The sequence below is a fragment of the Nycticebus coucang genome, chromosome 8, assembly GCF_027406575.1.
Source record: "Nycticebus coucang isolate mNycCou1 chromosome 8, mNycCou1.pri, whole genome shotgun sequence".
NCBI lineage: Eukaryota > Metazoa > Chordata > Mammalia > Primates > Lorisidae > Nycticebus > Nycticebus coucang.
In genome coordinates, this window is record NC_069787.1 from 124,937,293 (window position 1) to 124,965,040 (window position 27,748).

The 27,748-nt window shown below is 36.5% G+C and overlaps 1 protein-coding gene across 1 annotated transcript in view; it reads left to right on the top strand.

Annotated features, from left to right (window-relative positions):
* The window catches only part of RSRC1 (arginine and serine rich coiled-coil 1), a 427,036-nt gene that overhangs the window by 262,976 nt on the left and 136,312 nt on the right, over positions 1–27,748 (top strand). Inside the window, exon 10 of the mRNA XM_053598852.1 lies at positions 3,373–3,424. Coding sequence (XP_053454827.1) covers positions 3,373–3,424 — 52 coding nt within the window. The remainder of the gene's footprint in view (positions 1–3,372; positions 3,425–27,748) is intronic.

Genomic DNA, 27,748 nt, shown 5'->3' on the forward strand with positions numbered 1-27,748 from the left:
AGACTTTGTTGGAAGGTTTTTGATTGCTGCTTCACTTTCATTGCTTGATATTGGAGTTCTGTTTCTTCCTGATTGAGCCTAGGGAGGTTGTGTGCTTCCAAGAATTTGTCCATTTCCTCAACATTTACCAGTTTATGTACACACAGGTTTTTATAATATTGAGAGATGATGTTTTGCGTTTTTGTGGTATCAATTGTAGTATTTTCTTTTTCATTTCTGATTGAGCTTTTTTGGTAAATATAGTAAGAGATCAGTTTATTTTGAAGTTCACTTGGTTGCGGTGTATTATCTTTTGGTTGTGTAGCTAAATTCAGTTTGCTAAGATTTTTTTTTTTTTTTTTAGTATTTTTGCATCTATATTCTTAAAGGATATTGGCCTGCAATTTTCTTTTCTAGTTGTATTCTTTCCTGGCTTTAGTATTAAGATAATATTGGCTTTGTAGAACAAGGTGCAGAGGATTTCTTCCTTCTCAATGTTACAGAATAATTTTTGCAGTATAGATATAAGTTAGTCTTTGTAGGTTTGGTAAAATTTGGTACAAAATGATCTGGTCTGAGACTTTTTTGGATGGAATATTTTTTTTTTGTTGTTGCTTCAATTTTTGTTCTTGAAATTGGTCTTTTCAAGTGATCTATTCCTGACTGAACCTAGGGAGGTTGTGTGTTTCCAAGAATTTGTCCACATTTTTTCCACATTTTCAATTTGACGAGCATAGAGATTTTTATAGTAATCTGAGATGATGTTTTGTATTTTCATCATATCTTTTCTTTTTTTTTCATTTTTAATTGTGCTTATTAGAGTTCTCTCTTTTTTTTTGTTTTTAGTTAATCTGGCAAGAGACTTGTCAATTTTGTTTATCTTTTCAGAGAACCTACTTTTTGCTTCATTCATCTTGTACATCAGCAGTTCTCAAGCTGTGGGTCACGACCCACAGGAACTGTATTAAAGGGCCTCGGCATTAGAAAGGTTGAGAACCAGTGTTGTTGGTAGTTCTTTTGTTCTCAGTTTCATCTAGTTCTGTTCTGTCTTGCTTATTTCTTTTCTTCTGCTGAGTTTGGGATTGCTGTGGGTCTTTCTGTCTCTTGGATGTTGGCATTTGAGTCTATGAGTTTTCCTCTCAGGACAGCTTTTGTTGTATCCCACAGATTTCGATAACTTGTCCCCACTGTCGTTTAGTTCAAAGAATCTTTTGGCTTCCATCTTTATTTTTTTTTTGACCCAAATATCATTCATGAATAGGTTGTTTAGTTTCCATGACTTTGTGTAAGAATGGGTGTTTCTGTTGTAATTGGTTTCTAGTTTTATTCCATTGTGATCTGAGAAGGTACGTGGTATAATTTCCACTTAAATTTGTTGACGAAAGTTTTGTCTAGGATGTGATCAATCTTAGAGAATGTTCTGTGAGCTCATGAGAATAGCATATATTCAGTGATTTAGGGGTAGAACATTCAAGAACTGTCTGTTAGGTCCATTTGTTCTAGCATTCTATTTAGGGCTATAGTTTCTTTGCTTATTTTCTATTTGAAGGACCTATCCAATTGTGTCAGTCTGTCAATGGGATGTGAAGTCCCTAGCAATGATGGTGCCACTGCTTATCATTTTGTTTAGTTTGAATAAAATTTGCTTTAAACATCTGAGCATTCCTATGGTGGAGTACAAAAATATTATGATTATTACGTCTTCTTGTTGAATTGTTCCCTTCACCACTATATAGTGACCATTTTTGTTTGTTTGTTTGCTTACATACATTTTTCCCTATAAACATGTGACATAAAGTCCTCTTTCTTTGTTCTTCAACTCCTTCCCTAATATCCAGTCAGTCCTTTCATTTTACCAATTCTCAAATCTGAGTCCTCCTATTTGACCTTTCTGGTACTGCTTCAGCTCAGGTCCTCATCATCTCACCTGGAGCTCTTTAAATAAATCTTGTCTCTAGTCACATTCTTTTTAATTCATCCTCAAGAATATTATGAGCATTATGTGTCAAAGTGTAGATCTGATCACATCACCTCTCTGTTTAAAATTTATCTGTGCCTGTCTTCTATGGCTGGAGTTGTTGAACTTGTCCTTACAGGTTCAGATAGTAAATACTCTTCTGGTCATAAGGTTCCTGCTGCTAATGCTGAACTCCTATTTCTCAGTTAAGCACAAAACACACCATAGACAATATGTAAAAAAATGAAATGACTGTGTTCTTGGTAAAACTTATTTATAAAACTAGGCTGTTGGCCTAAGGCTACAGTTTGTTAGTCCCTTCTTGTAATATAAAAGGCTTTCCCTGTTCCTTGTTTGTCACATTTACCACTCCCCCATTGGTTTTCCTATAGGTTTTTCAGAAGCATCATTCAACTTCTTTTTTTTTTTGTGTGTGTGTGTGGTTTTTGGCCGGGGCTGGATTTGAACCGGCCACCTCCGGCATATGGGACCGGCGCCCTACTCCTTGAACCACAGGCACCACCCACCACCATTCAACTTCTTAAACTTTCTTGAGTACATCTTCTTTCTAAATCCAATGATTTAATTCTTTTTATTTAAGCTGTGTTTTACAAATAGCAGAATATTCTAATGCATCACATGAACTATTCTGAAATGATGGCTTTCATATATTAAAATGGGATTATTTAGTTTATTTATCTAGTTTATTTAATGTATTATTGACATCTTTATAAATGTATGTTGAAGTAAAGCCTTGAGTATTAAGAACATTTTTAAATAAATCTTTCATAAAAAGTCACAGCCTTGATACAACCCATGTTATCCAAAATTCTTAGCCAAAGATTCTTAGCCAGAAATCTCAGAATGAAGTCATTGGTAGGAAAGCAGTTTAGTTTCAACATTGTCAACTGTATAAAATCAAGGCTTACGGAAAGAACAATGTCAGGGCAGGTTGTAAGAACTGAAAACATACACAGCACATTGTATCCTTTCATCATCACAATTGCTCCTTTCTAATCCAGTTATACAGGCAGAAAACATTTGGTTTTAGGGGCTGACTGGCCTAAACTATTAGACTTCAAGTTGCTATTTAAATTCCATTAGGTCACTTATGTGTTTCCATATGCAAAGTAATAGCACAACTTGAGAATATATTGTTAAATGTGTGGGTTTTGCCTTGTTATTACATTTCAGCTATTTATGTTATTACTTATCGGTACAATGTTGGGTAGTAAACAAAACTTTCTTTAGAAAAAACATGAAAGAACATCATTCTTGCATCATGTGTGCAAATTGCAAGATATGGATGGATATTAATATTGATCATGATAAAGCTCTAAATTTTCTGATATTTGCATAAATATGCATTAATTTAAAGTTAAACTGACCTGAAACTCTCAGCTATGGTTTATTTTTAATTTTTTTCTTTTTTTCAGCCTCCAGCTGAACAGGCCAAAGCCAGACTACAGCTCGTTCTTGAAGCTGCTGGTAAGTGTTCACAATTAACTTTTAGTAACTGAAAAAGTGACAAATATATCCTGGAGTGTTATCATGCTTACAGATAAGTCAAAGAGAAAACTTCTTTTTCCATATATCCTCACAAATATATGAGATATAAATTATATGTATGTCTTTATATTATCTGAAATATATATTGCTATGATAAATTGGTAAATGCTAAAAACTTACCTTTTCATTTACAACATTTGCTATAATTTTAATTTTTCATTTTGATGAAGTTCAATTTATTATTATTTTCTTCTGTGCATTGTGCTTTTGGGGGCAGATGTAAGAATTCTTTGACTAACACCAGATTCTGATATTTTTCTAACATTTTCCTCCGAAAGTTTTGTGGTGTTACATTTTACATTTAAGACTATGATCCATTTTGATTTAATTTTTCTATAATGTTGAGGTTGAGATTTTCATTGTTCTATAGGAAATTATGTCAGTATCATTGAATAATTACATTGAACTAATTCCTTGCACTGTGTGTTCTGGGTATCATCTAAACTTAAAATGTTATATGTTGAGCAGTAGCTTGGAGGGTAGGGCGCGGGCCCCATATACTGAAGGTGGTGGGTTCAAACCCGACCCCAGCCAAACTGCAACAAAAAAATAGCTGGGCGTTGTGGCAGGCGCCTGTAGTCCCAGCTACTCAGGAGGCTGAGGCAAGAGAATCGCCTAAGCCCAGGAGTTGGAGGTTGCTGTGAGCATTGTGATGCCACAGCACTCTACCAAGGGTGATAAAGTGAGACTATGTCTCTAAAAAAAAGAAAAAAGAAAAAAGTGCTATATGTTTTATTTCTCAATGGTATAATAATACTATGTACTTCAGATTTCATGCCCAGTTTCATATAGACATTAAATATTTTACCTTTTTAAAAAGTATAAGATCCATGTTATATTTTCTAAGTACTTATATTTTACTTTGAATTTTAATGTGTTCTTTTAACATGTATGTAACTTAGCCAGGCATTGTGGTGGGCACCTGTAGTCCCAGCTACTTGGGAGGCTGAGGCAAGAGAATCGCTTAAGCCCAAGAGTTTGAGGTTGCTGTGAGCTGGGACACTCTACCCAGGGTGATAGAGTGAGACTCTGTCTCAAAATAAAAAGAAAAGAAGTATGTAACTTATTCAAACAATAAGTTGCCAAAAGTAGTGCAGTAGTCCCCTCTTATCCAGTGGGTATATCTTCCAAGGCCCCCAGTGGTATATGAAACCATGATGGTGCTGAACCATATATATCCACTGTGCTTTTTCCTACACATACATACCTATCATAAATTTTCGTTTATTAATTAGGTACAGTAAGAAATTAATAGCAGCAAAAATAAAAAAGAAGTTTTAACTTTTAATAAAAGTTACACGAATGTATGCTCTCTCTCTTTCACAATATCTTATGCCATATTCAACTAAGTTTGGACCACAGTAGGCCATAGGTAACTGAAACCAAAGAAAGTGAAACTGCAGACAAGTGGGGACTACTAGAACATTTCATCCCAACAAAACTGAATACACATACTTCTCATCAGCCCCTGGAACTTATTCCAAAATTGACCACATTTTAGGTCACAAGTCTAACCTTAAATTTAAAGGAATAGAAATTATTCCTTGCATCTTCTCGGACCACCATGGAATAAAACTTGAATTGAGTAACAACAAGAATCTGCATACTCATACAAAAACATGGAAGTTAAATAACGTTATGCTGAATGATAGCTGGGTCAGAGATGAGATTAAGAAAGAAATCGCCAATTTTTTGGAACAAAACGACAATGAAGACACAAACTATCAGAACCTCTGGGACCCGCAAAGGCAGTTCTAAGAGGGAAATTTATAGCACTGCAAGCCTTCCTCAAGAGAACGGAAAGAGAGGAAGTTAACTTAATGGGACATCTCAAGCAACTGGAAAAGGAAGAACATTCCAACCCCAAACCCAGTAGAAGAAAAGAAATAACCAAAATTAGAGCAGAATTAAATGAAATTGAAAACAAAAGAATGATACAACAGATCAATAAATCAAAAAGCTGGTTTTTTGAAAAGGTCAACAAAATAGATAAACCTCTGGCCAACTTAATCAGAAAAAAAAGAGTAAAATCTCTAATATCATCAATCAGACACAACAAAGACGAAATAACCACAGACTCATCAGAAATCCAAAAAATCCTTAATGAATATTACAAGAAACTTTATTCTCAGGGAAATGTGAAAATCTGAAGGAAATTGACCGATACTTGGAAGCACGCCACCTTCCAAGACTTAGCCAGAATCAAGTGGAAATGTTGAACAGACCCATATCAAGTTCAGAAATAGCATCAACTATACAAAACCTCCCTAAAAAGAAAAGCCCAGGACCAGATGGTTTGATGTCAGAATTTTACCAAACCGTTAGAGAGGAATTAGTACCTATATTATTCAACCTGTTCCAAAAGGTAGAAAAAGACGGAAGACTACCCAACACGTTCTATGAAGCAAACATCACCCTGATCCCCAAACCAGGAAAAGACCCAACAAGAAAAGAAAATTATAGACCAATATCACTAATGAATATAGATGCAAAAATATTCAACAAGATCCTAACAAACAGAATCCAGCAACACATCAAACAAATTATACATCATGACCAAGTTGGTTTTATCCCAGGGTCTCAAGGCTGGTTCAATATACGTAAATCTATAAATGTAATTCAGCACATAAACAAATTAAAAAACAAAGACCAAACAAATTAAAAAACAAAATCGATGCAGAAAAAGCTTTTGATAATATCCAGCATCCTTCATGATCAGAACACTCAAGAAAATTGGTCTAGAAGGGACTTTTCTTAAACTGATAGAGGCCATCTACAGCAAACCCACAGCCAATATCATATTGAATGGAGTTAAATTGGAATCATTTCCACTCAGATCAGGAACCAGACAAGGCTGCCCATTGTCTCCATTGCTTTTCAACATTGTAATGGAAGTTTTAGCCACCACAATTAGGGAAGAAAAGGCGATCAAGGGTATCCATATAGGGTCAGAAGAGATCAAACTTTCACTCTTCGTAGATGATATGATTGTGTATCTGGAAAACACTAGGGACTCTACTACAAAACTCCTAAAAGTGATCAAGGAATACAGCAGCATCTCAGGTTACAAAATAAACATCCATAAATCGGTAGCCTTTATATACACCAACAACAGTCAAGTTGAAAAAAGCAGTTAAGGACTCTATCCCATTCACAGTAGTGCCAAAGAAGATGAAATATTTGGGAATTTACCTAACAAAAGACGTGAAAGATCTCTATAAAGAGAACTATGAAACTCTAAGAAAAGAAATAGCTGAAAATGTTAACAAATGGAAAAACATACCATGCTCATGGCTGGGAAGAATCAACATTATCAAAATGTCCATACTACCCAAAGCAATATATAATTTCAACGCACTCCCTATTAAAGCTCTACTGTCATATTTTAAAGATCTTGAGAAAACAATACTTCATTTTATATGGAATCAGAAAAAAACTCAAATAGCCAAGTCATTACTCAGAAATAAAAACAAAACAGGAGGAATCATACAACCAGACCTCAGACTTTACTACAAATCGATAGTGATCAAAACAGCATGGTACTGGCACAAAAACAGAGAAGTAGATATCTGGAACAGAATAGAGAACCAAGAGATGAATCCAGCTACTTACCGCTATTTGATCTTTGACAAGCCAATTAAAAACATTCAGTGGGGAAAAGATTCCCTATTTAACAAATGGTGCTGGGTGAACTGGCTGGCAACCTACAGAAGACTGAAATTGGACCCAAACCTTTCACCATTAACTAAGATAGACTTTCAGTGGATTAAAGATTTAAATTTAAGACATGAAACTATAAAAATACTAGAGGAGAGTGCAGGGAAAACCCTTGAAGAAATTGGTCTGGGCGAGTATTTTATGAGGAGAACCCCCCGGGCAATTGAAGCAGCTTCAAAAATACACTACTGGGACTTGATCAAACTAAAAAGCTTCTGCACAGCCAAGAACACAGTAAGTAAAGCAAACAAACAGCCCTCAGAATGGGAGAAGATATTTGCAGGGTATATATCTCTGACAAAGGTTTAATAACCAGAATCCACAAAGAACTCAAACGCATCAGCAAGAAAAAAACAAGGGATCCCATCGCAGGCTGGGCAAGGGATTTGAAGAGAAACTTCTCTGAAGAAGACAGGCGCACGGCCTTCAGACATATGAAAAAATGCTCATCATCTTTAATCATCAGAGAAATGCAAATCAAAACTACTTTGAGATATCATCTAACTCCAGTGAGACTAGCCTATATCACAAAATCTCAAGACCAGAGATGTTGGCATGGATGTGGAGAAAAGGGAACACTTCTGCACTGCTGGTGGGAATGCAAATTAATACATTCCTTTTCGAAAGAGATATGGAGAACACTCAGAGATCTAAAAATAGATCTGCCATTCAATCCTGTATCCCTCTGCTGGGCATATACCCAGAAGACCAAAAATCACAACATAACAAAGATATTTGTACCAGAATGTTTATTGCAGCCCAATTCATAATTGCTAAGTCATGGAAAAACCCCAAGTGCCCATCGATCCACGAATGGATTAATAAATTGTGGTATATGTACACCATGGAATATTATGCAGCCTTAAAGAAAGATGGAGACTTTACCTCTTTCATGTTTACATGGATGGAGCTGGAACATATTCTTCTTAGTAAAGAATTCAAAAATGGAAGAAAAAGTACCCAATGTACTCAGCCCTACTATGAAACTAATTTGGGGCTCTCACATGAAAGCTATAACCCAGTTGCAACCTAACAATAGGGGGAAGTGGGAAAGGGAGGGGAGGGAGGGGGGTGGTGGGTAGAGGGAGGGGGATCGGTGGGATCATACCTGTGGTGCATCTTACAGGGGTATTTGCGAAACTTGGTAAATATAGAATGTAAATGTTTTGGCACAGTAACTGAGATAATGCCAGGAAGGCTATGTTAACCATTGTGATGAAAATGTGTCAAATGGTCTATGAAGCGAGTGTATGATGCCACATGATCATATCAATGTATACAGTTATGATTTAATAAAAAATAATTCCTCAATATATTCTATAATTATTACCAGACTAGAGCTATAAACATGAAGGAAAGAATAAGAAAATACTGACATTTGGGCAATTGACTACCACAATTAGTCACTTGTTTAATTTCTGAAAAATCTAATATTTAGGAAACAATGATTACTGAATTTAGCACATTTATAAACAAAATATAGTACTCCACCCAAAAAAGGGAAAGAAAATTTCACCTATATAAAAACACAGAAGTATTCTGGAATATGACCTCTAGATATACCAAAAGTACCCAATGTGTCAAATGGTCTATGAAGCGAATGTATGATGCCCCATGATCATATCAATGTATACAGTTATGATTTAATAAAAAAAAAGTGGGGACTACTGTACATATTTCTTAAATTTATTTATTTTTTAAGGTGTCCACAGTCTAAAGACTGGAAACATCCATCTGAATGATATACTAATTTCCTGAATTTATTAATAGAAGTAATTAACTATATAACTATAAAAATGTTCTAATTTTGAATTGAGTCTCGTTACCTTCCATATTACTTTAAAAATCACTTCATTTTTTGTATTTATTTTATTTATTCTAGCTTTAATTATATAGAAAAGATTATTTTCTAAATTTTGCTTGCTACTATGTTTTTCACATTTGACTTTCAAATAAATGCTATGGGATAAGTGAATTAATATGATTTTCTGTCACTTATATAAAATGCATTCCTTCTTCAATGGCATTTGGCTTTGAAAGAATATATCCAATTCCTAATTTGGATATTGACAAACTTTTGCTTTATAGGAAAATATTTATGTTGCATAGCGCAGAAAATAAATTGTGGGATCCTTTAGTAGGTAGCTCTGTGCTTAATTTTTTTTTGACAAATCACCAAAGTATTTTCCATAGCAGCTATACCATTGAACCATTGCTTTTTCCTTCCTTTCCCCTCTCCAACACGTAAAGACCCATTCAAAATAAGATTTCCATAGTATTTCCCTGACCATTCCAGCATATAATATTTCTCTCTTCCTTTGAGCTCTTTTAGCCTTTGTGCCACACTGTTTGTGCTGATGTTTTACTTCATATAGCAGTGATACTACGATTTAATTGTTTTATAAATGTTAGGCTTGTTTTTCCAATGACAATAAACTTCTGAAGGTTATTAATCATATTTAAAACTTCTGTATCTTTTCTAACAGTTTTAACAGTACGTAGAGTTGGTAAGCGTTTCCTTCTTACCATACCACATAAAATTTCAGCTGTTAATCCTTGGTTAATTAGTAATTGTGGAGAAAAAAATGATATAGATGTTAATTAAAATTAAACCTTCAAATGCCAATGTGCTCATTTTAACTACTGCATATTTATAATAAACAGTATTATAATTAAACCTTCAAATGTGAGTGTGCTCATTTTAACTACTGTATATTTATAATAAACAGTATTTATAATTCCTCGATTTCAAATGCAGAAATACATAACTTTTAAACTTAAACTTTAAAGTAGTCTTTGACAGGGCAGCGCCTGTGGCTCAGTCGGTAGGGCGCCGGCCCCATATGCCAAGGGTGATGGGTTCAAACCCGGCCCCGGCCAAACTGCAACCAAAAAATAGCCGGGCATTGTGGCAGGCGCCTGTAGTCCCAGCTGCTCGGGAGGCTGAGGCAAGAGAATCTCTTAAGCCCAGGAGTTGGAGGTTGCTGTGAGCTGTGTGAGGCCACGGCACTCTACCGAGGAACATAAAGTGAGACTCTGTCTCTACAAAAAAAAAAAAAAAAAAAATTAGTCTTTGACATAAGAGAAATGAAACTTGATTATCACATAGGAGTAGGAGGAAAGATAGTAAGTTTATTAGTTAAGGACCTGTCTCCCTCATTTCTGCTCTCACTGTTGTTTGACTTGATAGCACCATTCCAAACATTATCTGGCTATTCCACAAAAACACAGTACTATCCAGCTATGTTTGCTCATGGGTCTGAACAAGGTGTTGAAGGAGAGATTTTTCCAAAACCTAGATATTTTTCATCAGCAGAGAAGACAACAGCTCTCACTCAATTTTCAAGGCATAATTTAATATTTTACTTTTAATAGAATTATTTGACACAAACACAGCCTTTAGAATTATATTTCTAATGATATAGGAAAAGGTATATATATATATATATATATATATGGTAAAAACAACTTCTTATAAAATCTTTGTATAATAATTATTCCATTTCTTGAATAATACCTATGACCCTTTGTATTGTGCCGTATACTTTTCAAATCATTTTTGTAAATCTTTAGACTCATATCACTGCATAGAGCTAATTAATTCCATTTTGTAAATGTCCTGAAAGCTTATATGACTTGTAAAAACTTGTTTAGTTAATAAGAAGCAGAACCAGAACTCAACTCCAGTGACTTATGACTCTGGAGCTATTTCTGGTTAAATGCCTCAGTTATGTTGGATAGAAAGAGGGGTGGTAGAAAATATTACCAAACACATACACCTTTTTCTGTTAGGTTTAGTTCTACAGTTACCTTTCAATAAAATAATTTCTATCCTTAAGCCTTCTGAAGGAAGTTTTTTGATTACACAAAAGGATTAATCTTTCATTCAAGAAAAAGTGGGGTTTTTTTCCTTCTTAACTACATAGAGTGTTCACAGTAGCTAAATGTATAACTTTGAAAAATCTTGGGTAATGTTTTATGATCACCAGCATTTTATTCTTAAACCTAGTTCTGGACATGTATTTCAGTGACCTTTCTTGGGTTAGAAGCTGGTTAAGTGCTGCAAGACACAGATTGGTTATTCATGAAATGCTCTGTGTCCAGGGGTGGCTTTGCTTAGCAATACTCTGTATCTCACCCTATCCCAACTCTTGTGCAGCGGGTTAAACTGGGATTTTATTCTCTTCGTGCCCATTAAGTAGCTTGAAGCCAAGTCCTGACCCTTTCTCTTCATAGCCATGTGGTCTTAGAAGTCACAGCACTCCTCTAACGTTCATCCTAGAATTACAAATGAGATTGCCTTGATAATGTTGCACTGTTTCCGGGGAGCATAGAAACCTGCTCTGCTACCCTGATTTAAAGCTGACGGACGTTTTGTCTGTAGGTTTCTGACCACTCGTCCTGTGGCTCTGAGAAATAATCAGATTAATTATGAGAAAGGCTTTCTGGTTAGGACAAACCTCAAAAAAGAGCAAGAGATTGAAGAGTTAATTTCTACCTCCTATATCTGTTTTTAAACTTTTTTTTTCCTCAAGGGACTTTGGCTTGATTGCATATTGGTAGTCTAGATTTATATCCAGCTTCGCTAACAAATTTTGTGAGTTCAAGCAGATCATTTCTTCATTACTGCTTTTTATTTCCCTGATCTATAAAAGGGAGATACTAATAAATAGTAAATAACTAATAGTACATGGCTGTTACGGAGTTTAAATAAGTTGACGTTTGTTAAACACTTGGCACAGTACCTGATCCAGTTCAGTACATGTTAGCAATTAGTTTGGACAGCAGTATAGCATGGTAGCAAAGTTCTCAAGTCAGCTTGTCTGGGTGCCTTTTCTAGCTCCTGTATTTACTGATGAAACCACAGGGAAGCCTGCTGAACTTCAGTTTTTGATTTACAAAGTGGAAATAATCATATTAATAACAAGTACCTTATAGAGAGTTTATGAGAACCGTTCTAATAAAATCTCTAGAACAGCAACTAGCCCTAAACCGAGCATTCTGTAAATGTCAACTAGCAGGAGTAGTTTTTCATGTTATCACCAGTGTGACTTTATAAGATAATTAAAGAAGAAAACTTGAGTCTCTTATTACCAGCATGCTTAATCTGTTAAAAGACATTGTCAAGAATTAAAGAGAGTGTTTTCATAAAGAAACAAATAAAACCTTTAATAGTTTAATTGACTTGGGCATTGGTCATCAAACATGGTTATACCAAGTTCAGAAATTCTACATAAAACTGAATAGCTTTAATTTAAAAACCAATTGATAATGTTAATTCAACTTTTAGTTTCTAAGAGTGATCATGATTTTTAACTTTGTGTTAATCCAAAAAGATAAAATCAGTGTTTCTTAAAGAGAAATATTAAGTAACTTGCCTTTTCAAAGTATAAGTTATTTATTTTAACATCAGTTACATTATACATTTATGTCTGAATGGCCAGTATTTACGCCTAATAATATTTAGTAAGAAGAAAGCTATCAGCTAGAGTCTAACAATATCACAGCAACTTGCCATGTTTGAGCAGATGTTAAGCAGACAGTAGTTGAATGTTAATTTTGAGAGGGTGATATGTTTAAGCCTAGCTGAAGTATGTTGCATGTGGGCTTTCTAGACTCGAGTACAATGCTCGATCTCTGGGGAGAATTTTAAAGCTAAACCTCTTTCTTTTGGGTCCTCTATATGGACTCTCTCAAGTCAGTATAAAGCAGATCATCCCTAGGCTAAAGCCCTTCAGCTTTTGTTATTGGGCTCTGTAGACCTGTAATTAGGCCTCCTGGCAGGCCTTGCAGGCCAGTTAATGGTCATATGGAGTTTCTGTGAGGCAGACTGGCTTTGTATAAATCCTGGGCAGGAATATGTTTATGGGTCACTTCCTACCAGGACCATGCTTTGTCCTTATGCCCTGCGGGCTGACAGGGAGCAGGTTCCCTTGACCATGGACTGTTCAGTGTGCAACTCAAAATCTACTCCACTAATCCCCAGTGTAAACAGAGGATTTAGAAGGGCTTCTGTCACTTACAGTTGCCAATTCACTTGGGTGTCTGTGAATTTATTTTCCCCGACTTCATTATTAAAAGACTGACAAGTGTGTAAGATTTGGATGCTTGTTTATGTACCAAATGTGCAAGTCTTTTTCAGTGGTTTTTGAATCATGTAAATAATTTATCTATTGGAGAATTATGTAATGGGTGTTTTTAGAATTAATTATTCTTAAATATTTTTAAATTTAAGCTATTAAAAAATTTGAACTAATAATCAACCTTTTTTGTATAGGGGCAATTATAGGTCCGGTTATTTTATTTAAATGTAAAATAACACCATGTAAAGAAATTTGCCAAAAAGTGATTAATGTGAATTTCAGATAAATCAAAAAATAATTAATATAATGAAATAAAATAACTGTAGTCTTTTCTAGACTATACATTTCATATTTAGGTCATTCTAAAAGTTTTGAGATATATAAAAATCAAGAAATGTAAAATCTGTGTGGACAGAAATAAATGAAGCCCTCTCAGCAACACTGGTAAGTCAAACAAGTTAGAAACTTGCGCGGGTGATCAGAAAGGGAGGCTGTTTACTGTGTTTCCTGGAAGTAAAACAGGAGCCCATAACACACTTTCACAGTGACCCACACATTGAGTAAAAATTCTGTTGTAGTGTAAAAGAGCTGTTAATAGGCGTATCAGGTCATTTTATAAAACACTTAATAAAAATGTGATATGTGAACTATTTGAAATAATGAGTGTCATTTATTGAGCATATACTATATGGTCACAACTTACATGCGTTTTTACATATTTTAAATAATTGATCCATGTTTCCTAGTCCAGCAAATTATTTTATTTAAGAAAATCATGATTTAAGAATTTTTTTTCCATTTTACTTAATCCTTTTCCATTATCATTTTCTTTTTATTGCTCTCATTACATTAGGATTTGATTCTAAAATACTAAGTCCTGACTGTGTCACTGCAAAGAAGGAAGCAGTCACCTGTCTTCCTGTGAACTCATTTTTTTTTTTAGGGGAAAATCAAATGGTGAATACTTTCCCAGGTCTGATCTAGTAAATCATTGCTTAGTATTTTACATTTTGTGATGTAAAAACGGGTCATGACAGATGTGGTTGAAAGACCACATACGTAGACTGTATGATTTTAGTCTGGTGGAACTAATAGGATCACTCATTACATTTTAAACCCTGTGGTTTCTTTTTTCTTTCATGATAAAAAATTTTTTAAAAAAGGTTTAAATAGAGTGGGCCTTTCTGTGTGTAGGTACAGCATCTTCTCCTAAAGTAGAAAGTTGATGGAAACCATCCTTTCTCTCTTCCAAAACATTGGTTTATTTATTGACTATTATTTTTTAGTTGTCTGATCATTCCATAAAAGTTAAGATTTTGTTATATTTTTATAAAAGATTTCTTTGAATTTTTCCACTTCAGAATGTTAGGGGGTACACATGTTTCTTTGATTTTTTTAAGCAAAACTAAAAATTATCTTCCTTAAAAATCTATGACCTGTGAATAAAATTGAGTTATATATTAATAAAAGCAAGTTTTACAAATGTTCCAATAGTTTATGGCAACAAAAAGACATAATAAAGTGGGGAGTTTTAGTGTTCTCACAACTAGGAGGATTAGTGTCCTTTTTCTCTTTCTTTTTTAAATGTAGATGGTGAATTTATTGAAATGGGAATATATTTGTGATATATTTTAGAATTTAAAATAGCTTCTGAACAGTGTGAAGAATTTCATTCCGTTTTAGTTTTAACCATAAGTTAATATTTATATTGAAAAATGTCTAAGAAGATGTATGCCAAAATAGTAATGGTGGTTATGTCTCTGGACAGTGGGATTTAGGATTAATAAAAATTGTTTTTGGCTTTTCTTTATTTTCTGATTGTTCTGTAGTTATGAAGAGTACTTGAAGAGGTCTAGGAAAGGTTTAATTTTAAACATGATAAAATCCCCCATATTCAGTTTAAAATTCAATGAATCTTGTGTAAGTGTATACAGCTGTGTAACTGTGACCAAGTTATTTTGATAAAGAGCATTTACGCTACTTCAGAAAGTTCCTTTGCACTCCTTTGAAGTCAGTTCTCTTTCTCTATTCCTGGACCTTAGCAACCACTAATCTGCTTTATGTCACTACAAGTTTTGCTATTTTTAGCATGCCTTGTAAATAGAATCATACATTATGTAGTCTTTTGTGTCTGTAGTATTTGACTTGGCATAATGCTTTTCAGATCTGTTCACATTGTGTGAATATCAATTCTTTTTTATTGCCGAGTAGTATCTCATTGTTTGCCTATTTACCAGTTTGTTTATTCATTCAGCAATTGTTGGACAGCTGGGTTGTTTCCAGGTTATGGCTTTTAAGAGTAAAACTTATATGAACATTTGCGTGCAAGTCTTTTGGAATGTATGTTTTCATTTCTGTTGAGTGAATACTCAGGAATGGGATTGTTATGGAATAAAGTTGAGATTGCTTGGGTTACATGAAATATAGCTTTAACTTTATAAGAAACTGCCAAACTGCTTTCCAAAGTGGCTGTACCATTTTTTATATTTCCACAAGTAAGGTATGAGAGTTTGATTCACTTCAAGTCCTTGACATCACTTGCTGTTGTTGGCTTTTTCTCTGTGTAATTTCAGCCGTTTTATTGGGTGTGTTTTATCTCATTTACTTTAATATGCTTCTCCATGATGACCAAGGATGTCGAGCATCTTTTCTTGCAGTTATGTGTCATTTGTGTACTTTTGTGAAATATCTTGCTCACGAATTTTGCCCACTTTAAAAGAAATTGTTTATATTGTTTAATTGTAGAGTTATTTATATATTCTGAATACAAGTCAGAAATGTACTTTATAAATATTTTTTCTATCTATGCCTTACCTATTTACTTTCTTAACAATGTCTTCTTTAAAATTAATGATTTGTGTGTAGTAAAATGCACCCTTGTTAATGACAGTTCTTTGATTTCTGACAAATGTAAACAGTCCAATAACAACACTGGAAATCAAAATGTAGAATTGCACTATTCTCCACAATTCCCCCATGCTCCTTTTTTTATGAACCCTTCTTACCACTCCTAACTTCTGGAAACCACAAATCCATTTTTTGTCCCATTTTTTTTAACTTTTCCTGTATCTCATATAAATGAAATTATATGTAGTCTTGAATCTGGTTTCTTTGACTCAAGCATCATGTGTTTGAGCTTTATCCATGTTATTGCAAATATCAGTAGTTTATTCCTTTTTTCTTGCTGAGTGGTATTCCACTATGCAACTTAATTAATTGAAGGATGCTGCAGTTTTCAGTTCAAGATAAGTATAATGAAACCATTATAAGGTTCTCAAAAAGGATTTTGTGTGAACATAAGTTTTATTTCTCCTCATTAAATATATAAGACTAGGATTATTGCTATAAGAATTTTATGTTTTACATGACAAGAAACTGCAGAAAGCTTTCGAAAGTGGCTGAAGCATGCTGTGCTCACAACAGTGTCATATAAGAAATCCAGTTGTTCCCTATTCTTGCCTATAGTTTTTGTTTTGCTCTGTTTATTGCACTGGATGTGCAGATGTTTCTCAGTGTGGTTTTAATCTGCATTTCCTTGATGATAAATGTTGTTAAGCACTGTTAGCTTGATTATTTGTCATAATAGATATTTTTAAAAATGGTTTGTTGGAACTAAAAATAAGCCTACCATTTGATCTAGCGATCCCACTATGGGGTATTTACTCAAAAACAAAGAAGACTTTTCATCTAAAAGGCACATCTGTATTTGAATGGTCATTACAGCACAACTCACAATAGGAAAGACATGGAATCAACCCAAATACCCATCAGTTCATGAGTGGATTAATAAAATGTGGTATATGTATACCACAAGTACTACTCAGACATAAAAAAAAAATGAATTAATACTTTTTGTCACAATCTGGAGGGAATTGGAGACCACTCTTCCTAAGTGAAGTATCACAAAAATGGAAAAAAAACACCACACGTGCTCACTATTAAATTGGAACTAACCAATGACCACACGTGCACAGAGGAAATAAAACTCAGGGAACCTCAGCTAAGGATGAGGGAGATATAGGAGGGGAAAACACCTACCTAGTGGGGGCTATGAACACTATTTAGGTGACAGGCATGCCTATAGCCAGGACTCAATCATTACAAAAGCAATCCATGCAACCTAAAACATCTGTATGCTCTTAATATTTTGCAATAAAAAAAAGAATGTTTTGAATTCATTCGGCATTCGACAGTTTTTATTCAGTGCCTTTTATAAGCCAGCTGTCGTTTTGGGCAGTATTGATTAGCAGTGTTTTTTCCCTCACCTTGAGTAGTTTCTCCTTTGCCTTTGCCAGTCATTATTTTGAGGGTGACCAGCCATGGATCTTTTGAGTTCTTTTCTGTGCACCTCTCTGTCTAGCACTGTAACCTGCAATCAATCTGTAGGCATTTTGGTCTTCTAGGTGCCTACACTGCTTCTCCTCAACTCAGTGAGTCACTCTACCTGGATTCCCTTTTCCTGCCCTCGGCTGGAAACTCCAGACAGTAGGATGCAGCAGTCCTGGGGCTTGTCTTCTCTGGCCCTTATTTCCTAGGGATCATTGTTCTTCATTGCCTCATGTCCAGTGTTTTGAAAGGTAGTTGTATTCAGCTAGCTTTTTCATTTTCTTTTCTTTTTTCCCTTTTTGGTTGTTTCATATAGGAAGTTAAATCCACTCATAGCTGTTTACTCCATATTGGTTGGAAGGAAAGTTGGCACATATATGCTATATTATTTCCATTCTTTTATATTTTTTTAAGACTCATTTTTACCCTAGGATATGGTCTGTGTTGGTGAATGTGTCATGTACACTTGCAGGGAAAGTATATTCTATAGTTGTTGGGTGTCATGTTGTGTAAGTATCGGTTACTCAGGATTCTTATCTTTCAGTTCTTTAAAGACAACATTCACTGCATTTTGGCTTTCCTTTTCCTGATGAAAAGTTTAGTCGTTGAAACCCCTGTTGGACTATACGTAATGTGTTGCTTTTCTCTGTCAGTTTTCAATACTTTCTCTTTTTAGTTTTCAGCAGTTTGAATGTGATGTGATTAGGTATGTTTTGCTTTGTTTCTCTTGTCCGGGGTTCACTGACTTTATTCAGTATGCAAATTCACGCTCTCAAATTTGGGAAGGTATTTTGTGATAATGTCTTCATATCCACCCTATGTTGTCTTTTATGCTTTGTACATCAGACCTTTTGTTACTTCCCCTCGTGTCCAGCCCTGCGTGTCTCTCGTATTTTCCTTTTGCTCCTCCTCCTCTTCTTTAACAACTGCTCATTTTTTGTTTCTAGTTAATCTGGCCAGAGGCTTTCAATTTTGTTGAGCTTTTCAAAGAACCAACTTTTTGCTTCACTAATCTTCTGTATGGTTCCTTTGTTCTTCATGTCATTTAGTTCTGATCTGATCTGATCTTATTTATTTCTTTTCTTCTGCTGTGTTTGCTATTGGTTTGCTTTTCCTTTCCCAGATCCTCGAGATGATTCATTAGATTGTTGATTTGTGATCTTTCTGATTTGTGGATGTGGGCATTTAAGGCAGTGAGTTCCCGCTCTGTACTGCTTTTGCAATAACCTACAGGTTATGATAGCTTGTGGCCCAATTGTCATTCAAAGAATCTATTGATTTTCATCTTTATCTCCTCATTGACCCAACTATCATTCTGCTATGAATTCTTCAGTTTCCACGGGTTTGTTCTCTAATTTTCTCCCATTGTGGTCTGTAAAGATACATAGTACATTTTCAAATATTTTTAATTTGTTGAGGCTTATTTTCTGACTGAGGATAAGATTGATCTTAGAGAATGATTTATGAACTAATGAGAGAATGTATATTCAGTGGTAGTGAGGTGGAATGTTCTATAGATATGTCTGTTAAGCTCAATTGTTATAATGTCATATTTAAGTCCAAACTTTGTTTAATTTCTGCTTGGAGGATCTTTCCTATTCCATTGGTGAGATCTTGATGGCTATTACGGTGTTGTTGTTTATCAAATTGTTTAGATTAAGTAGAATTTGTTTTATAAATCTGGGAGCACCTATGTTAGGGGCATAAATATTTAGGATTGATTTGTCTTCTTGTTGAATTTTTCCCTTCACCTATATACAGAGAGTGCCAAAATAATGTGTATGTGTTTTAATAAAGCAAAAACCTGTATTAAAATATATACTGAGTAACAAAAGATGATTACAAGTCATGTTGAACATCTCTTGTAATTGCAGGTGTCAAACATCACTTGAGTATTACAGATTTAACACAGTTTTTTCCTTTTTTATAATGTGCGTAGCTTTGGGAGCACTCTGTATAAAATCCACCGTTGTCTTCTTTCTTTGCCTTTGTTGCTTTATAGTCTATAGTATCAGTGCTGAGAATTGCAACTCCGCTTTCTTTTTTGTTACTGTGTGTACAGAATATTGTTTTCCAGCCCTTCACTGTAAGTCTGGACATGTCCTAATATGTTAAATGCATTTCCTGAAGACAGCATGTATTTGGCTTATATTTGTTTTCCGAATCAGCCTGCCTGTGTCTCTCCAGTGGTGAGTTCAAGCCATTCATGTTTATTGAGAGAACTGATACGTGGGGTGGATTATCGATCGTCCTGTTGCGAGGGCCTCTTTCGTTTTATCGCTTGTGCCACGGTGGTATCTAGGCTTTGACCTTTAGTTTCCAGGTAGTTTTACATAGGTGGGTGCCTTTTGTGCTGGTCCATATACACTACAGACCTGTGGACTGCCTGAAGCAGGTCTAGTTGTGAAAATTTTCCTCCAAGTTTGTTTGTCAGGGAAAGATTTGATTTCTCCACTGGTTATGACAGTTAGTTTTGCAGGATACAGAATCCTAGGCCGGCTTGGTCTGTTTGAGAAGAATGAAGATAAGAGCCCACTCTCTTGTGGCCTGTAGGTTTTCCTTCAAAAAATCTGTTACCCTGGGCGGCGCCTGTAGCTCAGTGAGTAGGGCGCCGGCCCCATATGCCGAGGGTGGCGGGTTCAAACCCAGCCCCGGCCAAACGGCAACAAAAATATAGCCGGGCGTTGTGGCGGGCGCCTGTAGTCCCAGCTGCTCGGGAGGCTGAGGCAAGAGAATCGCGTAAGCCCAAGAGTTAGAGGTTGCTGTGAGGCGTGTGACGCCACGGCACTCTACCCGAGGGCGGTACAGTGAGACTCTGTCTCTACAAAAAAAAAAAAAAAAAAAATCTGTTACCCTGATGGTTACCCTTACAGGTCAGGTGTTACTTATGCCTACCTGCTTGTAAAATTTTCTCAGCCATTTGACTCTGGAAGGTTTAATTACAGTATGTCTAGGAGATGCCCTATTTGAGTTGAGTGTTTTTGAAATTTGATGTCCATCTAGTAGCTGGGTGTCCAAGTCTCTGGCAACATTTGGGAAATTTTCAATGATAGTGTTTTCATCTCGTGCTTCCATGCTTCTAGCACTCTCTTCTTCTCTCTCAGGGACATCTATAATTCATATGTTTATACTCTTTGCATAGCCTCAGGTCTATCTCAGAGATCGCTCTGCTTTTATTCTCTTCTTTTCTGCCTCTTTAAACTACTAGGTTAGCTCAAAATCCTTGTCTTCAAACTCTTAAGATTCTTTTTTCTCTGTGGTTAATCTGTTGCTAAAACTCTGCTTGTTTTGAAACTTTCTCAATACCCCTTTGTATTATTTAAACCCCATTATAACCTTTCTAATTTTGTCCACAGTTTTTGGTGACTTTGTTTTTAATTTTGTTATTTGTTGACACATTTTATGGGCTTGTTTTTGTTGGGTTTCTACTTTCTCTTTAATTCTGTTCATTTTTTCTGCCATCCATATTCTGACTTCCGTTTCTGTTATTTTAACAATTTGGAATTGTTGGCATTTTCTACTATAGCTTCATTGTGATCCCTTAGGGAACTTGATGTCTTCTGATTTTCCTTGTTATAAGGGTTCTTTTGCTGGTTCCTCCTCTTGTGAGAGTTCGTGTGTGTGTGTGTGTGTGTGTGTGTGTGTGTGTGTGTGTGTAAGTGTAACTCTAAGCTAAAGGGTACAGATGACCCTAGTTTATAGTTGGAGTTATTCTTGTTGGGTTCAAATAGGGAATGGTCACAAGATGGTGCTCTTGTATCAGCAGTGACAGCAGCTGCCAGATGTGAAGGTCATCTTCCTTTTGCTAAGCTTGGCTATATGGAGAGTTCCACAGTCTGTCAGCTTGAGGTTTGGGGTGGGGCTTCTGGTGCTGCTTAGGTAGTGGAAGCTGTGGGTTGGTGTCCAGGAACAGTGCTAGAGATCTTGGGGTGTGCCACAGAATGGGAGAGAGGAGTGCTAGAAGCTCAGGGACAGTGCAGCTACTTTCATAGAGGTGCCTCTGGGCCTGGGCTGTGGAGGCTGAGACTCAGTGACCTGAACGGGACGTAGAATTTAGAATGAGGTCCATGGAGGGAGTGGGGCTACACCAATCTGTTTAATGAAGCCAGAGGACCAGCTTAGAGGCAGGTGCTCAAGCCTGGAAGGTGGAAGCTGCCATGTCTAGTGCAACACCATGAACTTTGAATGACACCATATGACATTACAGAGTAGTACAGTGATTCTGAAAATGTCCTCAAGAAGCAGATAAATGTGATGACACTAGAAAAAGGTGAATTACCTGGTATGTATTGTAGATCATGGTCTGCAGCATAGGTTGCCTACCAATACAAGATAAATGAATCCAGCACTGGGATCATTGCCAAAAGAAAGAAAAAGAAATTCATGAAGCCATCACTACAGTTATGCCAGGAGATATAAAACCCTTGCACTTTTTGCAAACATCTTTTTAATTTCCTATATATAATGCATTTTTAATATGGGTGCAGGGTTGCTGTAAGAAAGACATAACTGGCTCAGTGTGGTGGCTCACGTTTATAATCTTAGCACTTTGGGAGGCTAAGGCAGGAGGATCTCTTAAAGCCAAGAATTCCACACCAGCTTGAGCAACATAGTGAGACTCCTTCTATACCAAAAAAAAAATAGAAAAATTAGCTAGGTGTGGTGGCACACACCTGTAGTCCCAGCCACTCAGAAAGCTAAGTTAGGGGGATCACTTGAGCTTGGGAATTTGAGGTTGCAGTGACCCATGATGACACCCTGCACTTTAGCCCAGGCAACTGAAGCAAGACTATCTCAACAGCAATAATAAAGAAGGAAAGCATAGTTACAAATTCTAATGTGATTTGAGAAAAAGCATGTTACAAGTTATAGCAAAAGGAAGCTTAAGGAATTTAATGCTAACAAAGTATGATTTAATACTTTTAGAAAGAGGTTTGGCTTAAGTAAAAGTCATGATAATAGGAAAAGCCACTTCTGCCAACCAAGAAGCAACAGATAAGTTCCCCAATGCAACTGAGGAGATAGGATATCTTCTTGAATATGTTTTTAATGCAGACCAATGTGCCTGATTCGGGGTGGGGGTGAGGTCCCACAAGGAAATTAATTAGTAAGGAAGAAAAGTGAGCACCAGGATTTAAAGCAACAAGGAATGAGCTAACATGGCTGTGTTGTACAGATGCAATTGGGTTTGTGATCAGCGCTGTCTCTACCTATAAAAATTCAAACTCTGGAACCCTGAGGGAAAAGATAAATACCAGTCTTTTGACTGCACTGGAGGAGGGCCTGGAGAATGAGAACCATTTTTCTTGATTGCTTCCATCCATATTTTGTCCCTGAAGTCAGGAAGTACTTGCCAGTAAGAATCTACCTTTTAACGTTCTTTTGGTTTTAGATAATGCCCCTGGCCACCCAAAACCCCATGAGTTCAACACAAAAGGTATCAAAGTTGTCTAATGACCCCAAAGACAATGTCTCTAATTCAGCCTCTACAGAAAATGCCATGAAAGACATCAAGTGCAAAACAATAAATTCCTCCTAGAAGAAACTACCATATTTTGCTGTGTATGATATGCATGATTTTGGCCCAAATTTTTGAGGGAAATATAAGGACGTACATAAAGCGCATGAGCAGTGTGTCCTGGGAGCGGGGGAGCCTAGTAGGCCTCCTGGGGCCACCACCCCCTTTCTCTTGGGTGCAGGGGATTCCAGTCTATGAGGATTTGTCATGTTAATCCCTTTGATGTTGTGGTGAATGGTATTTTCCCCACCATCCTGTCATCTGATTGCTGTTTGTGTATATGTGATTAATTTCTGTATATCTGCTTAAATAACAGCTACCTTACTAAATTCTTTTTGTGATATTAACATTGATTCTGACATATATTAACATATATTAACATGTGTATCATGATCCACAATATGTATTATTCCTAGGATGTTGCTTCTTTTTAATCTTCTTTGCTAATTTTTGACATACAGAATTTTGAAATTTTGTTTCATCAACTATATTAATCTTTTACTTAATCATGTTCTTTTCGCTCTTCTTTCATTGTCTTTAAGCTTAGAAAACTACCTGGAGTTACCCAAACTGTGAGTTTTTTGTTTTTTGTTTTTTGTTTTTTTTTTTTTGTAGAGACAGAGTCTCACTGTACCTCCCTGGGGTAGAGTGCCGTGGCGTCACACGGCTCACAGCAACCTCCAGCTCTTGGGCTTCCGTGATTCTCTTGCCTCAGCCTCCTGAGCAGCTGGGACTACAGGCGCAGGGTACAATTCTCTGAGCTGATTCCAGCTGCAAGTCTAGGGGTTTTCTAAACCTCAGGTTTCTATGGTCCTTTCCAAGAAAGGCTCACAGATGTCGAAAAGCTGTTATTCTTACAGCCGTGTTTATTAGAGATAAAACATATAAAACAGAATAGTTGAGGGAAGAGATATAGAGGGTGAGTCCTAGGAGGGTCCACAGGAAGCTGCAGGCCTCAGCATGTGTCCCCTCCTGGCAGGACTGGAAGCGCGGCATACTGCAGGCTGGGACGCTCATGCGTGCTTCAGGGACCAGAGGGTGCAGTGTCCAGAGACTTCGTTAGGTAGACCTGATTGGTTGATTCATGACCCATGTGAATCAAGTCAACCTCCATACCTATCCCCTTCTCGAAATTTGGGCTGACATCACATGGCCCAAAGCCCCACACTCTAACCAAATACAGTGATGTGTCCCTTGAGGATGTTCTGTGAATTGCGGCCTTAGGCTATTTTGTCATTGTGCAAACACCATAGAGTATACAGTTGTGTGTGGTTTAGTGAGAGATGCGTTCTGAGAAATTCATTGTTAGGCCGTTTTGTGGTTGTGCAAGCATTGTAGAGTGTGCTCACCTCACTGGTACGGCCTTCTACACACCTAGACTGCACGGGACAGCCTGGTGCTCCTAGGCTGTAAACCTGCCTAACAGTACTGTACTGAAAGGTGTAGGCAACTGTAAGGCAATGGCAAGTTTTTGTGTGTCTAAACATATCTAAACATAGAAAAGGTACAATAGAAAAAAATAAAAATGGTACACCTGTATACAATACTTACCATAAAAGGGGTTTGTTTGCAGGTCTGAAAGTTGCTCTGGGTAAGTCACGAGTGAATTTTAACACATAGGACATTACAGTGCACTATTATAGACTTTATAAGCCCTGTACACTTAGGCTACACTAAATCTATGAAAAAATACTTTTCTTTCTTCAATTTATAAATTAACCTTAGCTTCTATAACTTTTACTTTATAAATTTGTACTTTTTGTCACTTATTATAATAACACCTAGCTTAAAACACACATTGTACAGCTGTACAAAAATATTTTTTTCTTTATATCCTTATTTTATAACGTTTTTTCTACTTTAAAAAATATTTATTTATTTTTACTTTTTAAGCTTTTTTATTAAAAACTAAGACACAAAAACATACGTTAGCCTAGACCTCCACAGGGTGGGTATCATCATCACTGTCTTCCATCTCCAGTTTTGTTCCAATGGCAGGAACCCAGCAGCAGTCATGTACATGGAACTGTCATCTCTGTGCTAACGAGGCCCTCGTGTCGATACCCCTGAAGGACCTGCCTCGGGGTGTTTTATAGTTAAGTCTTTTTTAATATATATAGAAGGTGTCCATACTAAAATAACAATGAAAAGTATAGCAAATACATAATCCACTGCAGTCATTTACTGTCAAGTGTTACATACTTCACAGGCTCATATGCGCAATGCTTTTATATGACTGAGAGCACAGTAAGCAGGTCTGTTTATTCCAACGTCACTGCAAACACAGGACAGCTTATGAAGTCACTGGGTGATAGAAATTTTCAGCTCCATTGTAACCTTAGGTTCTTGACCAAAACATGATTATGTGGCTCTGGATCTTGTTGTGTTGCTCAGGCTAGTCTCAAACTTGTGGATTCAAACGATCCTCTTGCCTCAACCTCTTGAGTAGCTAGGACTACAGGCATACACCACGGTACCCCACTCTTCACCAACTTTGATGCCTTATTTACACTTAATAGCTACTTTTTAAACCCTTATCAGATTAATTAGAATAAATTAGAAAATAATAGAACATGCTTAAATTAGGTGTAGTAAGTCCTGACAAGGAAGACGTAGAGAAATTATAAGCAGCAGACAAAGGAACTCAAAAACCTTTAGGAATCTAGTGACTGGCGGATCTCTCTACATAATCCCTCAAGGACAGATAAGACATCAAGAAATTGTCTTCAGTCGGGCATGATTTACATTTCAAGTCCAAAGTTAAAAACAGGAACAGTGACCATGGACATACCTAAAACAATGTCTAAACGTCATGAGACATACTGGTGAGGATCAGCACACTGCAGTGATGCAGACGAGCCAGGATTAAGACAACTGACTGCAGAGATTACAGACTGTGCCTCAGACCTTGGTCGGCTGGGGAGGAAATGTGGGAGCCAAAGACAAGCAGTTATATATCCAGCTCAGCGTGGCAGTGGGAAGTAACATGGCATACTCCAAGGAACGCTTAACCCGGGGTCAGTGCCTCACACCTGTAGTCCCAGTGACCTGGGAGGCTGAAGCAGAAGGATTGCTTAAATTCAGAAGTTCAAGGCTGCAGTGGGCTATGATCATTCCACTGTAGAGACCCTGCCTCTAACACACACACACACACACACACACACACACAGGCATAATCAAGACAGTTTCATGAAGGGCCTATTAATAAAGGTTTGGCCAGGGCTGAGATGAACTATGAAGACTCCTTGCCTAGCAATAGCTATGAGATTTTACACTTCAGGCATGAAGAAGAAATGGGAAGAAAGAAGCTCTAGAACTTTCTGAGAGGTGTAAAAGTTGTCTACTACAACAGAAGCCAGCCATCAGGGAAGCCTCTGACTAATCCTCCTTCAGCGTCTTCTAACAAACAGCAGCCCAAGACTAAGGCAGCCTAGGTGATGAGTCTGTGAAGTTCACCAGCCTGGTCAAGAGGATGAGGGTACAGAGTGGATCAGGAGGAGTAAATAGTGCTTCTCCAGCAGGGCAGCCAGCGGCTGCTGGTCAGCCGGCATCCTGGATAGCCCAATCAGTTCCTGTGTGCCAAAAGGTGACAGCAGAGAAAGGAAGGAGAAGGGAGAGAAGAACAGAGTCTTCTGGTAATTACAGTGAAATTGACTTCTTCCCTAGGCATTTTAAAAATAATATAAAACACTCCACTACTATTTAATTAGTCAGAATTTTATATGACAGATAACTTACCTAAGCAGAAGTAAATTGTGCCATATTAATTTTGCCAATAAAGAAAATCCCTCATTATCCAATTTATAACAAAGATGCCTGCCCCTTTGGAGCTCATTGTCCTAGTGTAGGAGAACTGTGCAAACACTGTGTACATACAGTATAACACCGTACTATAAACCAGTGAAATATTTCAGACCCGGCTACTATGTGTCAGGCAAAGTGTTGAAAAGTGCTGCGGAAACTCAGGGATGACTAGCTATAAAATGAGTATCACTTTGGTGGCATAAAAGAGTACACTGTTTTATTTTTAGTTTTTCCTATTTGGTTTCATTATAAATCATAAGCATTAGTAACTCAATTGTAAAAAGGAATAGTATCAACCTGAGTAATAAAGTCCTTTTGGTATAGTTATTGAAAGAGTATTTATCTTTGCCTTATCAAATATGGAGAAATAAGGTGCCATTTTTTTCCCAATAGTTTCATTTGCTCATGTTTTCTTTGTTGACCCAAATGAATGAAATTAGAATAAACAATCTCCAAGTCATTTGTAATCATGAGCTGATTAATGGAGTTTGGTTTCATAGCCATTATTCATTCACGAACACCTGATATCTTTCCCATAAACAAATTGTGTTTGTCCAAATTAAGAAATTAAATGAAGCGTTTGATGAGTTTATGATTGACCCTTCTAACTCAGAGCCCATTAGTCACTGTCGTTATCATAGAAAACTGTTTGACTAATGTGCTGTGTAAAGAAGCATGTGGATTTATTATGACTTCTGATTAATGCTTGCTGCAAGCCAAACTACTAGATTACAATAATTTTTGATTCTCATTTTAGCAGTCATTGAAGAATTTCATCTCTGATGAAATGCATTT